At 32.5% G+C, this 16,113-nt stretch overlaps 1 protein-coding gene across 16 annotated transcripts in view; it reads left to right on the forward strand.

The window, feature by feature from the left end:
- The window catches only part of PICALM (phosphatidylinositol binding clathrin assembly protein), a 107,247-nt gene that overhangs the window by 66,636 nt on the left and 24,498 nt on the right, over window positions 1-16,113 (forward strand). For 8 of the 16 annotated variants that reach the window (XM_073215926.1, XM_073215929.1, XM_073215923.1 and 5 more), the window contains 4 exons: window positions 1,170-1,273; window positions 6,537-6,686; window positions 9,953-10,033; window positions 15,076-15,183. In XM_073215926.1, the coding sequence (XP_073072027.1) occupies window positions 1,170-1,273; window positions 6,537-6,686; window positions 9,953-10,033; window positions 15,076-15,183 (443 nt within the window). The remainder of the gene's footprint in view (window positions 1-1,169; window positions 1,274-6,536; window positions 6,687-9,952; window positions 10,034-15,075; window positions 15,184-16,113) is intronic. The other 8 variants (XM_017661976.3, XM_017661975.3, XM_017661973.3 and 5 more) reach the window with 2 other exon arrangements.

Raw genomic sequence — 16,113 nt, forward strand, 5'->3', positions numbered from 1 at the left:
ACTTTTACTAACTCAGCTGCTGCACACTCCCTAAAGTCCACTTGTCAAATTCAGTCATGTGTTTTTCATTCAGCTTTACTGTTTTAGCTTGTTTTGTCTGTTTTTTTTGTATGCTGCCTTGCTTAATATCCAATAAAACAGCATTGAGCCCATTAAGTGTGGAGGCTTCCAGTTGGGGACCTTGGAAGAATGTCTGTCTTAGGAGAGAGAAATGGAAAACAATGTTGAATGTTTGAGGAAGAAGCAAATTATTAAATAAAGAACTAATTTGACTGTGTTTTATTTGACTTAATACACTGAAAGTTTTCACCTCTTTAATAGTAACTGAAGACAAATTTTACTATTACAGAATGATTATTTCATATTCTGTATTTTTCCTCAAAGCCCTAATGCATTTGTATTTTTATTTATCTGTCTATAAAACTTCTTAGATCTAAAAGACATGTCTTCAAAACTTTCATTTTTGAGGAAGTGTAAGTTGAAAATGATCTGTGCTATAGTATACTTATTTCCTCACTTCAGGGAAACTAGGATCTTTTGAGTTGTTCCTTAATCACATAAAAGTCTTGTGTTAAAAAAATTCTGTAAGTAGTGCCCCCCTGGAGTTGTGAAATGAGGTTGCTCTGTTACAAATTTATACCATATATGCATGTATAACCTTTTCCATATATTGTTGATACATTGTTTGGATATTGAAGCAGTAAAGGTGAGGTTAACAAGTATTTTACTTTGTTGGGGATCTTGGTATTACAAATGTAATTGAAGCTCTTACATTAAAAGTAAGAAAACTTTTTCCTTAAAGTAATTAAAAATGTGCACAATGTTTCCTATTTCAGGTTTAAGTGCATTTCAATAAGGAAATATTTTCCTGGGAAATCATGGATCCTTTCCAGAAAGGCTATTGTTAGATAATCTGAATTGTGTGTAAACTTAAAGATTTGGTCCTTGAATATTTTCCAGGCCTCCTTAGAAATATGCTGTTGTATGAGGGGTATGCAATTGTTACCTTGTGGAAGCTCTTTTTCTTTTTTTGTGATTTATAAAATTAAACTGTTCTTCCTTTTCCTCACTTGTTTCAGTGTTTTTATTTACTGTGGTGGGGAAGGGGAGTGATTAATAAAGCAAAGTTTACCTAATTAATATATCATCTTTTCAAAATATCTTCCTAGCACATCAAAGCTACCAAATGATCTGCTTGATTTGCAGCAGCCAACTTTTCACCCCTCTGTGCTTCCTATGTCAACTGCTTCTCAGGTAGCAAGTACATGGGGAGGTAAGCATTAATGAGTTCTACTTTATATGTTGCATAGGCATCTCCCCTCCCCATTCTTCAGTGTTTTACTTATTTGTATAGTTTTTGGTTGTACTTGATACATGAGAACTTAAAAAATATGACAATGGCAGTAAAGTCATTTTGCCCTTTGAAGACATTTTCATTATTATAAATTAATTTTGGAATATATGTTCAATTAAATTACTAAATGAGGTTTGATAAAGAGGAAGGACCAAATGTCATTTTGCCCTTTGAAGACATTTTTATTATTATAAATTAATTTTGGAATATATGTTCAATTAAATTATGAAATGAGGTTTGATAAAGAGGAAGAACCAAATGTATTTTTAAGTATGAAATTATTCTTCAAGTTTTGAATTTCTATTCCACAATCAGAAAGTGCATTATGGTTATTTTACTTGGGATATAGGAAAAAAATATTTACTTGGGGGAAAAAAACTCACCTTGTTTTAATATATGATAAAGTTCTAATAAAGCTTGGTGTTACCAGACAGTGAACTATGTTCTGGCTAGGAATGTCATGACAAAACTTCATGTTACTTGTATATAAAATGTTGATTTAATTCAGACCTATAAGATTTTTGGTATTCAAATAATTTTCCCCTAATGCCAACAGGAATGTTTGCTTCCTGTGAGTAGTTCTTTGATCTTAAGTGACCATATAATGATCATGATCTGGCATCTTTGAAAGGAGTGAGCCTAGTTTATGTCAGTTTTTAAGCAGATTTGCTTAGACATTTAATACATTTCTAAATCATTTCCTTTGGTTGGTTTTGTTGCTTCTGTTTGTATGTAAGTATTATTTTACAAACATTCAGAAATTATTTGGGAGGGAAGTAGGTATTCTAAGAAAGGCCACTGTCTAAAGAACTATAAAGAATGGCAAGCTACCTTGAAGTTTGTATTGTCACACATATAAAATCTGAATTGATTGGCTTACCTCTCATAGCAAAAATAAATAAATTGTTCCAGTGAGATTTTATGATATATGAATAAGACTTTTTACATCTTTGTTTTAATGATTTGAATGTTAAGAACTTTTTGTTTTGTTATTTTTTGTAGTTATTTCTTAAGGTGCTATTTTGTATAATAGAATGTAGTCTCTGTGAAGGCAATTTTTACTTTGTTCAGTGCTGTATCTCCAGTGCATAGACCGGGTCTTGATATATAATAGATACTTTGTAAATGTTTGTTGAATGAGTGGACATTTTCTTACTTTCTGGACTGGTTATATACAGTTCAAGATAGGACAGGGGCAGGAATAGTGAAACACTGGAACAAAGTGTCTGAAGTGTCTAATGAAGTCTAAAAACTAGATTTTTAGGCTAATTTTGTAAGCTTTAAACAATTAAAAAACTGATTCTGAAGGCTATAAAATTTAGCTATATCTGAAGATCTGGGAGTAACGTCTAAAAATGATAGGCCAGCTCAAAGTCAATAAATATTTTAGTTATTTATCTGAATGAATAGTAGATAGCAAATTAAGGTTAAGAAAGGAGTTTCTTCATTTAAGTCCTAATTTTAGGATTTTTCATCTGCCAAACTTCACATGCTAATTTTCTGCTTATTATGAATTGATTTAGAAAAAGTGTGTAGAATTAACATGACCATTAAAATCAGTTTTAGCATGCTTTCCCTTTTTAAAAAAAATGTAGTTCTTCTAAAATTAAGGCTGAAAAGTTGTTTTTCTAATAGATGAAAAATTCTACAGAATGCTTAATGAATACTAATGTAACATTTCAAATAAATTTAACTGTAAAATTGCTTTGTCTGGACTCCATGTACAATTAATTCTAACAATGACAAAAAGTTTCTGCTTGGAATGATTGAACTTATTTGTAAAGACGCAGACTAATATTATGGGAGAGAATAATTTTGAGTAACTCAATTCTGTAAGAATTGTTCTGTCAGAGATTATTTCATAATTGTACAGCTGAAGAGTATTGTGTGAATACTACTATATTGGAATATGTTTAATCATGTTTACATTTTATATTTTAGGTTAATTTGCTTTATTGTACTATTTCCATCAAAATTGCCCCCATATTTTAATATTAGGCTTGCTATGTACAAATGAGACGGTTAAAAGTATTAAAAATAGAAATCGAGTACAGTGGAAGCAGAGGCAACTGTAATTGACTGTTATTTTTCTAAAAGCTTATCATTATATGCAAGGAAAGGACAGTGATCTTTACAGTGAGCCCCTCAAGTTAAGGAGAATTAAATCTTGGATATTTGATTTTTGAGTTGGTGATAATTTCAGAGTTTTGGCTTCTGCATAATTGTATAGCTGAAGAGTATTTGAAGCCAAGAACTTTGAATACTTCATAATTCAGTCAGTGTATTGTTCACATTCATGACATTCAGATTAAGATCTTTTACTTTTAAAATTAGACTAAGACAAAGAAATAATTAAATCTTATGTACAAAAAGTTTTGATCATAAATTGTTAAAAGTCTTGAAATTAACAATTTACCTGAACATTTTTAATATGCAACATTTTCCATCATGCTGCTTTTATAGCATGTGACAAAACAAAGTACAATTTTTTGGTAATTCTAAAATCTTATTCTCTGCTTCTCTTGCTTTCATTTGCTAAAAATCAATGTTAGTAACAGATTTGGTATAATTTCTTCTTTATGGTAAGCACCACAGAGGTGATGTGTATTCCCAGTCACAGACAGACTAGTGATAGAGAAGTTGAGAGGAAGTAAGGTTGTATATGTATATGAAAGAGAGAGAACACAAGCATTCCTGTTCCTCTCGTTGCATTATTAATGAGCCTCTGAGTTTTCAAGAAATGGTCTGGAATTTAAAAAAGCACCTGGTGTTGAAGAGTAGTATCTGAGAAGATTTGTTTTCATCACCTTGAAAACCTTGAGTAATACCAGTTCTCAAAATAAATGATATTATTAGCTCAGTACACTGTTGTATATTTTAAGCAAGATTTCAAAATGTAATTCAAGCAAAAAAGAATTATCCATTCTGAAGTTTAATTTGCTTAACTCTCAGTTGGCATGAAACACACAGTACTTTATGAAGAAACTCAATTTATCTGTATGTAAATATTGTTAGACTATATATGACTTTTTTAATCCTTACTTTAATTTTTGGATTATTTTTCTATGACTAGTGTAATATAAAATAAAACTTCAGGTAATTTTTTTTTTATGGGAAAATTCTTAAAAAGTTGAAGGAATTTAAAGTAGAGTTGCCAGTTTAGTATATAAAGTTTGTTGGAATAGCTAGAACATTGTTTTTTATCTTAATAAATTTGTTTTTATTATTTATAGTATAGTGTCTACTAGTAGAGTAACATCATATAGATTATTTGTAGTGTTTTGTCTAGCAAGTTAAGGATTGGTTTTCTTACTGTCTGATTGACCTACGTACAAATGCACTTGCACGTTCTGCATATTCTTCTCTATGATGTTTTGTATAATAGGAAATGACTGATGGTAAATGGTTAGGTATCAGTCAGTAGAATAGCAGATAACTAGTAACCTTTGCTAAATATGTCTTTTCTCATAAACCAATGGATCTGTTATAGAAATGTGTCCTTTTTTTTGAATAACTTCTCTAATGGCTTCTTTTGTGTGGACAACTAGAGAGATGTTCTGTGTTATTTGTCCAACAAAGTGTAATGTACTTTAAAAACTCCATGCCACTATTAAATATTTTAAAATAGTACTTTCAGTTGATCTGATCAATTCTAAATTTAATGCAGCTCCTTTCTTCTGCAAGAAAGAATTAGAGTGGTTATCATTACATTTTTATTTTATTATGAAAAACTTCTTATCTCTCATTTTTTACTTCTTTATATCCGAAATTTTTTTCTGTATTCTTTTTCCTCATTTTTCATTTATTGAAGAGTTGAGGGGTGGCAAAGATGTTAAATATGATAATTCCAGTTCAAATAGTACATCAGTGAATTTTGATGTATTTGTAGGACTATATATTTTTGGGTGTAAATTGATGTTCCATAGGAGTGCTTAATTCCTAGAAAAGGTCTTATGTGACACCACAATTAAAGTTTTTTATAAAAAAAGATTTATTATATTTAAACCAGTGACGTGAATATTTTCTTTACATTTTCCTATTTTAACAGTTGTAGTTTTTATGGAACACTTGCCTTTAATTTATTGACTCTAAGGAAAGTGGCCCTATATTGTGGTGAAAGATCTCGTCCTTAGGCTGTTGCTGCCTTATTATTGTTCTGCCATATAGCCCGAAGAGTAAAATACAGTACTTAATACTGTATTCTTAAGTAAAGGTCACAAACTAGACTAGAATAGACAAGGACAGGCTGCTGGATGGAAGTACAGAGGCATCTTCTCATAATTACGTTATGAGAAAAAAATTATGATACTGTATTTCTGCTGTTCCTTTTTTTTTCTATTCCCATTTACTTAAGGCAGGATGAATACCTTTTATTAATTATTAGGATGATTCTCTTGAATAAGGTATAGATATAGTAAATATCTGATTCTAAAATAACTTTAGATGCAGGATTTGATAATAGTACATATCTGGTATCCTTCTAGTAGGGAACAATACTTTTGTTATTCCTTCAGCAAATCATTTAAAGCCTAAATCATAGTTTGGCCTTCAGAGTTGTTCCCAACCCACTGAATGGCCAGTCTTTCATCTGTGTTCTTAATTTCTCTAAAATCCTTTTCTCTTATCATTAGACCTTTTCTTCATCTTTTTTATTTCCTACCTCTGAGCCTATGCACAAATTATTTGCATGTTAGTAACAGCCTTTTGCCCCTAATTCCCTTTGTTTTTTCAAATTTTACTTAACACACCTATCTGTTTTACTTTTACACATATGAATGGTTTATATCAGTAATTTGATGAGTAAACCTAGCTATTCTACCAAAGCCCATCCTTTCCCACCTAAAGCAGAGAACGTGGGTCAAGGTGGGTGACTCTCTTACAGAAACATTCTGGCTAGTCTCTCTTTTAACTACCTGTCTGTTGGTTTCCTGATGTTGGAAAGTAGATCTATCCTTAGTATATGCTACTGTTGTTAATGGACACATAAATGTTTATCTCTGAGGATTCATTTTAAAATATGTTGAATGCAGTTCTTCCATCTTGCTGATTAGGTATTTTTGCATTAAAGATTAATAAACAATAATATAGCTACTACTTTTCACTTTGCATCTTTTGACTAATTAAAATACTAATTAATTTACTTCCTTTCTTCATTTTGCTGTAATGCACTTGGACTGCACAGATCCTTTCTCTGCTACTGTAGATGCTGTTGATGATGCCATTCCAAGCTTAAATCCTTTCCTCACAAAAAGTAGTGGTGATGTTCACCTTCCCATTTCTTCAGATGTATCCACTTTTACTACTAGGACACCTACTCATGAAATGTTTGTTGGTAAAGTACCATTTAACCTTTCTTTCCAATCAATGTTTATACTGCCTAAGTATTTTTTACATATCCATTAATTATTATTAAAGTACTGCAATAATTTGTATTTTAATATCAGATTTTAAAATACACTGATAACAGTAATGTAGTGAGACTTTATATTGACACTAGTAGCCCTAATTTTATTTAATGCAAGTTTTTAGGACTTTGAAATTGGACTTCTTTTTAGTGTTTTCTTCTCTAAAATATTATAGTGCAATACTCAAGCTGTCTAGCATCATATACCACATCCTGTTTACTAGTTCTGAGACTTGGTTATTAAGGAGAGTTGGTTGAAAAGTGACATCTCTTAAACTTACGTGTTTATGTGTGCTTATATTTTTCTCTCTGTACTTGGGAGTGAGGGTGGTCATTACTCCTAGTAGCTATCTTAGTCTTCTTTTTTCTTTTTTACCTGTAAAGAGTACAATTTAAGATAACTTAAAATCCATCATACCCTCCATCCATTTTTAAGGGTCTCATGTAGTTCTTTGGTAGTTTGAAGGTAAGTGTAAAGTAGAAAATGAAAAGCCACTTAACTAAATAGCCTTTAATTGCATTATAAAAGTCCATAAAAAGGCAGAATTTTATACCATAGTTATACAAGGAAGAGTAAGTTTAAAGTATATACAAAGCTTAAATAAATATTTTTGAATCTTGCTAACTGCTTTTGTTGAATTCAGAGAAACAGTGTAAGGTGATGCAAATTTAAATGTTTGATTGAAACAGCATACATCTACCGACTGTAAATAGATCATGTGGCCATATTCTGAGTAATAATATCTATTAAATGTATCTGAGAGGCAGGGTGAGGAAGGAGGGAGGTGACTAGAGAGTAAGAGTTGAGACTTGAGAAAGTTCCAAAGCAGGTGCTGTAGTTACATGTAACTCATCTAGTAGCTCCTAAGTGTAATAATTGATTGCGACAATTCCTTTATGTCATTGTGATACATTAAAAAGCACATAAAAAATGGTTGAAAGCAACTTTCACATTTTGTTACTCTTTAGAAAATTTGTCAAATGGAGTGCTTTATTTACCTGGTAATGGAGGGGTTATCAGATTTATCCTTGGAGTGTTGTTTTTTTTTTTTAAACAAGATGATATTTTCTTTATATTGATTGGATATGAACTGATATATACTTAGTAACTATGACTGCTTGTGTCTTTTTAAGTCAGTTTCCTTAATTTGGAGATATGGAACAGATAATGTCTTGCTTTGGGGCTATATGATTTTTCCATCATTTAGGTCAGCATTACAGGCTTCAGGCTGTCACATCTGTATCCACTGAAGAGGGACAGAATGGAAGGCAGCAACCTTCAGTGCTTAAGGTCATAGCTATTTCACATTCAAACAGAAAAGAAGTAAAAAGATACAAAAGCCATTGTCAGAGAGTTACTTATAATTCTGACATTTCAAGGAAAGTGTGTACTTTTCTTGATTTTAAGGCCAGTGGGCTGGGGCAAGAAGCATATCAAAGGAGATCATTTAAAGTTGATGGCTATATACTCAAAGGTGAGTAGGTGTATTTGAAGATTAAAATCACAGAATTGGTGATTTAGAGTTTGTAAAGACTTTCAGAAAATGGTCCAGTTCTCAACTCTCATTATTATAGGAGAATATTATTACCATTTTTATGGATGAATCAACTGAGTCCCAGAAAAATTAAATGCACCAAGTTTACCCAGCTAGTGGGAACAAATTCTGAAACAGGAGACTTACAGCTTTGCTCTGCACTGCTCTTTTCCTTATGAAGTGCAGACTTTATTTAAATCCTGTATTATCTTTCTGAAGGCAGATAGTACGAATGATTGTATGAAGTATATTTAAAATCTGTATTATCTTTCTGAAGGCAGATAGTATGAATGATTGTATGAAGTATATTTAAAATCTGGTTAACTTTTGTCATTAGAAAAACTCTCTAAATTCTAATCTTTCTATGAAAATGACTACAGAAAGAGAAAATAACAACCACTGATGTCAGCCATTAGGCATTAGCCTAAAACGGGTCAGCAAACATTTTCTTGAAGGGTCAGATTGTAAATATATTTGGCTTATGAGCCACACTCTCTCTTGCAACTACTCAACTTTGACATAGCTTGAAAGCAGCTGTAGACAGTACATAAACATACGAGGTTGGCTGTGTTCCAGCAAAATTTTATTTACAAAGACATGCAGCTGTAGTTTGCTGATGTCTATCCTAGAAGAGGCTTTTTAAATAAGCCTTTCAATCCAAGTTAAAAGTGCTGAGAATTAGGTTGTGTAATAAAAACTCCACAGTTTCTTACTCAGAGTAGTAAGAGCATGAAAGACCACCCGGGATGTGCCATTCCTAGAGCTGCATTGTCTAATTACCACTAGCCACATGTCATTTAAGCTTTAATTAAAATTAAATATGTTAAGTATAATTAAAATTTTACTTCCTCAGTTGTACTAGCCACATTTCCTTTGCTCATAGCGCATGTGACTATTGACTACCATACTGAACAGAGCAGATTTATAGGATATTTCTGTTACTGGGAAGTTGTGTTAGTGCTGCCCTAGAACAGTGGTCAGCAAACTTTTCATGTAAAGAATCAGCAAATATTTCAGTCTTTATAGGATACATAAAACCCCTGTTGCACATTTTTCTTTAAACAACCTTTTAAAAATGTAAAAACCATTTCTAGTTCACATAGTCATGTAAAAATAGACCACACACTATCATTTGCCAGTCCCTACTCTGTAGGATTAAGACCCAGAAAACTCAGAGAACAGCTGTGTAGATAACCTCTGACCCTTCCAGAGGAGACATGGTCTGATGTGATGCTTAGTGCGCTAAATAGCTTGTTCTCATTGAAGCTGCAAGGACACTGAATTGTAAGTCCAGGGGCATGTGCTGTGGTCCCAACTATGCTCTCTCTGTTACCTTGTCTGGGTCTGCTGCTTCATCTGTAAAAGAAGACGTTAGCGGACAGGTTACTATTGGCTAAGAAGCCAACTGCTTCATGCTTCTCTTAAAGAGATGCAGTGTTGGTTCTTTTCAGATTTGTTGTGAATATAATAATGCATTTTTAAAAACACAGTACTCACAATGGAGCTGTGTTTTCTTAGTTAAGTTGTAATTTGAAAAACGCCCAAATGCTTGTCCTCCCATTTTTTGTTTTTAATCACTCCATTCCACTCTTACTGTTCCTTTTCATTTTTCTCTTTTTCTTTTTTTCCTGTCTTCCCTCTCCTTGTATCCCTTGTCAGATTCTTTTTGTGGCACTCAAACTTATCCTAATACTGCCATTACATGCCATGAGCCTTCTACTGTAGCTGGTTTATTTGGAGGTAGGTAATGGTATCTCTAAAATACATCAGTATATTTATGCAGAAGGGATTTCTTCTTGTTTTCCTTAAAACAAGGTGTTTTTTTTTAACTTAGTAAAAAAAATATATATTTATTTGCTTTTGAAGTACAGATAATTTTTTTGCCTAATTTTGTTTGCCTTGGTAAAATACATTATTGTTTTTTGAATGGATACCTATGATCTTCCTACTTTAATCCATACTCAGAACATTCAGATTTTCAGCAGAGTTTATAACATTTTAATATTACAAGCTTACAGAATTTACAGCTGTTTGTATGGGTGTTAATGATAGAACACTAGATGATTTTGACTTGAGCCATTGTGGCATGTGTGTAGGGAGATGTACTGGAAGGAAGCACACTTCTCCAGCACTGTGCAAAGACCATAGCAATGGGAAGCAGTTTCCAGGAGACATGGACAATTTGATACTCATCTGTGTCATTCCAAATATATTTCTAGGCCAGTGTAGTTGAAATTAAATCTCAAAATCCGGCTTATTTTTTTGTGCATAGAAGTTCATTACCTTGGTTAAGTTGGCAATAAAAGTAGGTTTGACACGCCTAAAGAATTGAGGTTGTTGACTGGCAGTAAGAATTACACATAGTTAAAAGCATTTAAATAGGGAATTTATTTGATGGAAAGAATATGTTTGGAATCAAGTCAACTTGGGTTTGAATACTGTTTCCACTTTCTTAGCTGTGAGACTTTACGTAAATACTTAATAACCCTTTGGAGCCTCTGAAAATTGAGATAACCAGTGTCTTGTAGGATTGTCGTGAGGTTTACATATATGACTGTATAAAATCTAGCACTATCCTTGGCACATAGTTATCATTAAAACTACTACCGTTAAAAACAACCATCTTGTGTTCAGACCAGTTCATACTTGGAATGTACTTCTTACCTAAATTATTATTTAATTATCAGATACAATCTTGAACACTGTTGTTGCATTCCTTTTAGATGTTAACATTACCAAGGGTTGTTCACTTTTTTGGCTCAGCATTTGCTATGAAAAGCTCAAATTCATAAAACTTGAACAGTTCTGATGAATAAATACAATTAATTATTATAGCCATAATAATAAAATTTCTTTTCCTACCCATTAGTTTACAGAAGATGAAACACTTAGGATAAACTGAAAACCTAATAGATTCTGGAATCAAACAATTTGGGAGTTAAGTCTTGGTTTTGCCACTTACTAAATCTTTGACTTTGAGTAAATTGTTTAATCTTCTAGTTTCCTAATCTGTAAAATGAACATAATAATGACAATCTCATAGAGTTGTTGTGATGTTTAATTAATACCCTGTTTGGAAAGCCCTTGCATAGTGTTTTATAGGGTTTAATAAACAGTAGCAGTTACATCTACAAAAAAGTGCCACATCTAGTTATTACAGAATGACCACCAAAATCCATTAACAACACAGACAGTTTTTCTTGAAGGTAGTTAGAATGCCTTTCTTTTCCAAAGCCATCTTGAATCTTTCAGTTAATTTATTAATGTCCTCATGAGATTGGCCCTGCAGGTCAGTGGTTCTAAGTGTAAATCTTAAGTTAGTGCTAGTCACTGAAAAAGTTTTCACTGGGTTTTAGGGAAATTAAAGAGCAGACAGTTCAAAGTGTTGAATATTTTGTAAGTTAACCTTAACTTGGAGAGCCTGTTCCCCTTCACCTCCCAAAAATTCCCCTTTTGTAAAGATGAATAGTTTTGTATCACTGTTTTAAGTAGCTTTAAAACGTTAAAGGTTGGTTATCCTAACAGTCTCCCCAAAAGTGACTCAGGAGACAAAAAGCCATTAAGTTGATAATGTGCATTGAAATGGTAATACAGAACTCTTACCTTGAAGGCATGTATGTTATGGCATTCAGTAATTACTTAAAAGAATGTTACTTTGCTGCTTGCTTCCCTGGTAGCCAGTCAGTTATTATAATTAATTAAAAATGTCCTTTTTATGTTTTTTGTCTGTTTTACATAGAGACTTTTACAATTTGAGGTACTAACTCTGGGTTATTTTATCTTTTCAAATCTTTTATACTTTTAGGTAATAATATTGTAATTTCATAGATGGATACCCCTAGGAATGTCAGGAGACAGTGCTTCTCCTTACAGACAATAATGAAGTTGTTCTTGTATTACTATAAAGTTTAGGCTTTTCTCTGATATCAAACAAATTCTAGAATACTAGGACAAAATAGCAGAACTAGGAGTTTGATACACTGTCCTAGTTATAAATTATTGTTCCAAACATTCTCTAAAGTTTGGTGATGCCATAGCCAAGATGTTATTTCTAGAGTGATTTAAAGAAATATGTATATGTAGATACTCTTACACTGTGATAGTAGCATGGGCACATAATTAAGAACAGATTTTGGTTTTTCTTGAGTAAATATATCAGATCTTTCTGTAAGGACTTAAAGAGAAGAACCAGTGAGCCCATGGTATAATTCTTAAACAACTTACATACTTTAAAATACTGTTAAATTGGTAAGTCTAGAATTTGAGGAACCTTTTGATTAATGGTCAGATGTATATATACTAAATTATTTTGTATTCTGGTAGTGTTTGTGTTCTCATAACATGGCCAGTATCTTTGAGTTAAGAGTAACTTAAGGGTTAAGTAATTATGGGATAAAGTCAAACTTGTACATCTTAAAAATTTGTGCCCTATTGGATATTCATGCTCTGATGTAAAATGCCTCTTTTACAATAGTATCATTGATGTATACCAGCTTGTGTATAAAGTTATGGCTTTCTGGCTTCTGTTTTTGAAGACCTTCTTGGACTGCTCAACAAATTCTTCCCTACTTTTCCCTTTTCTTTAAGATCAGCCTTTTTAGTACAACTTCTTTATATCCTAGTGGCATACATTAAGAATTCAAAGTGAGATTCTGAAGACTGAAAATCCTTTAGTAGGAAGTTGAGAGAGGTAAAGAGAGAGCCTGTGTGTAGGTCTCAAAAGTCTGACTTCCCTCTGTTGATAGTTATTAATCTTCTAATATCAGTGTTTTTTTTAACTCTCTGACTTCATAGAATTTAGAGATGGAAGAGAACTTAGGAGTCATTTATTAAATAAAGGCTTGCCCAAAGTCAGAGAACTCCTTCTCCATGATCCTTGCTAGGCTTTGTTCTCTACGTGGATATATACTCAGTGATTGGAAACTCCCCAAATCATGTGACAGCCTTAGTATTTTTAGATAATTTTAGTTCCTTCTTTTCAGCCTCTAGAAATTTAGAACCTTAACTCAAAAAATACAACCACACACAGTTGAGAATCTTAACATTTGTTACTACCTCAGCATAGGCTGGTTTCAGAAACACGAGCTGAGTGTCTTGTTGGCTTAATACCACTAACATCAGTGTAGCACAGACAGGAAAGAATAAGGTTTCCTATTTACGTTCTGGTATTTCAGACTAGAGTGATGTAAATTAACATGTTTGATTATATGCTTGTCAGCTCCACTGTTAGAAGTACTAAGTTGAAGTTACAGGGTGGTTAAGGGTTGAAAATGGTCTATTTTTTTCTATGGTATTTGCCAAGCACTTTGTAGGGATAAGGGTTGTAACCTTCAGAATCCTTTTACTTCTCAAATAAGCTTAAACCATATAGTTTTTGAGGAAAGGAGAGAAGTATGGAAAGGGAGTAAGTAGAGGGAGGAAGACTGTTGGGGATTCATAGTTTCTAAAGCACCTCAAAATACTTAATATTTCACACCTCACACCAGCTACAATGGCTGCTATCCAAAAGACAAGAAATAACAGTGTTGGGGAGGATATGGAGAAATGGGAATCCTCCTACAGTATTGGTAGGAATGTAAAGTTGTAAAACCACTGTAGAAAGCAGTATGGAGGTTCCTCAAAAAACTAAAATACCATTTTATATACCATTACCATAGAGATGTTAATACGAATTTATACCAATACCAAATACCATAGAAATACCATTCAATCCAGTAATTCCACTCCTAGGAATTTATCCAAAGAAAACAAAATCCCTGATTAAAAAAGATATATGCACCCCTGTTTATCTCTGCACTTTTTGCAGTTGACAAGATATAGAAGCAATCTCAGTGTCCTATCAATAGATGAATGGATAAAGAAGATGTGGTGTATATATATATATATATATATATATGCACAGTGGAATATTATTCAGCCATAAAAAGAAAAATCCTGCCATTTGCAACAACATGGATGGATCTAGAGGGTATTATGCTCAGTGAAATAGGCCAGTCAGAGAAAGACAAATACCAAATTATTTCACTAATTTGTGGAGTATAAAAACAAAGCAAAACAGAAGGACACAAAACAGCAGTAGACTTAAAGAGAAGTGACTGGTGGTTACCAAGGGGGAGGAGTTGGGCTGGGTTAGCAGGGAGGGGAAAGGGTAGAGTGCTATCACAGTGTAAGTTTGTCACCGGGGATGGTAATACAGCATGAAGGATACAGTCGATGATAGTCAACATCTTCCTAGGTTGATACATGGTAACCACACTAGAGGGGGTGAGGATTTAATAACATGGGTAACTGTTGAACCACTGTATTATACATTTCAAGCCAATGTAAGATTGTATGTCAACAATAATACTTCAATTTTTTTTTAAAAGGAAAAAGTCAAATAAAAGCCAGGGTCAAAGAAAAAAAGTATTTATATTTCATTCCCAGTTCAGTGTAGATACATTTTCTTCATGCAAAATCCTGGAATTTTACATGTGTTTAGTTTTTTAAAGATACAAAATAAAGGTAAAATATAAACAGATTTTATTTCTTAATGAAACAAACTAGTAGTTTTAGCCTAAGTTGCCTTTTTAAAAATTTTTCTCTGTAAGATGATTTTGTTATGGAAAGGTAATCACCACAAAAAGATATCATAGTGTAGGAAACATTTGGCTTGAAGGGTTGCCTTTGTTATTTTGGTGTGAGAATTTATTGCTGTTTCATCCTGTTGTCATAATTATTAAAGAGCTATAAATGTAGAGTTATTAAAAAATTGAGAATTTTTCCATTTTGGTTTTTCTTAGGATTCACTCCTTCTCCAGTTGCACAGGCACATCCTTCAGCAGGCCTTAATGTTGACTTTGAATCTGTGTTTGGAAATAAATCTACCAACGTTATTGTAGATACTGGGGGTAAGAAAAAATTGTTTTATTAATATTACTGTAATGTTCTAATTTAGTTTCTATGTAAGTACAGATAATACTCCTTTTAACATGTGTAAATAGATTAAATTGGGGGAGCCAAAAAATTTACCCTTCTTCCCCTAACCACTAGATGAGAACGTCAAGAGACTCTTGATATAAACTGTTACCTTTTCTTAGTGGTAGTTTTGACTTTGGGAAGATTTTGTTTCCCCCAGAAGTAAATGAGATTTTGCTTAGATTAGACTGCTAGGTTTCTAGTGACTATGTATGATGTTGGCCTTTTAATTATTACAATTTTTACCTTTACTGAAATGAAATTGCCTTTTTTGAAAACAAGGAAAATATAAACCACATACCTTGATTCTTATTACAGAACATTTGTTCATTTGTCTGAAAGAACTTAATAAATCTTTAGAGCCAGGCTTCCACTTAAATGTTTCCAGTTAGTATCTTGTTAATTTGAAGTTTGTAAGATTAATAATGCCTATAAAATTGACACTTAGTTCTATTCTTACCATGGAATGGCTTTAATTTGATTAGTAATTAAATTCAAGCCATTTGAAGACATGTACTGAAGTGTTACTAACTTTGTAATATATAATTATCAAAAAGTAGGAAGCAAGCTTATAAAGAATATGTATGGACTAATAATTTCTGTGCACTAGTAAGTTTATAATTATATTTTGATGCATTGGACTTTTTTCTTTTAAGTTTGTCTTACTGGGAAGAAGGATAAAGGAAATAGAGACCAGTTGTTCACATTTTGTGAACTACCATTTCTAGTGACTTTCTTTTTCAAATTCTCTCCTATTCCTAAATCATGCTATTGAGTCCTTTCATGGGCTGGTTTGATTAGATTTGCTTTACCTTATACCCTTTGGTTAGAGAATGTTAAGGGATTTTATTTTCATTTCCAAG

Source organism: Manis javanica, chromosome 11, assembly GCF_040802235.1.
Source record: "Manis javanica isolate MJ-LG chromosome 11, MJ_LKY, whole genome shotgun sequence".
NCBI classification, from domain to species: Eukaryota; Metazoa; Chordata; class Mammalia; order Pholidota; family Manidae; genus Manis; species Manis javanica.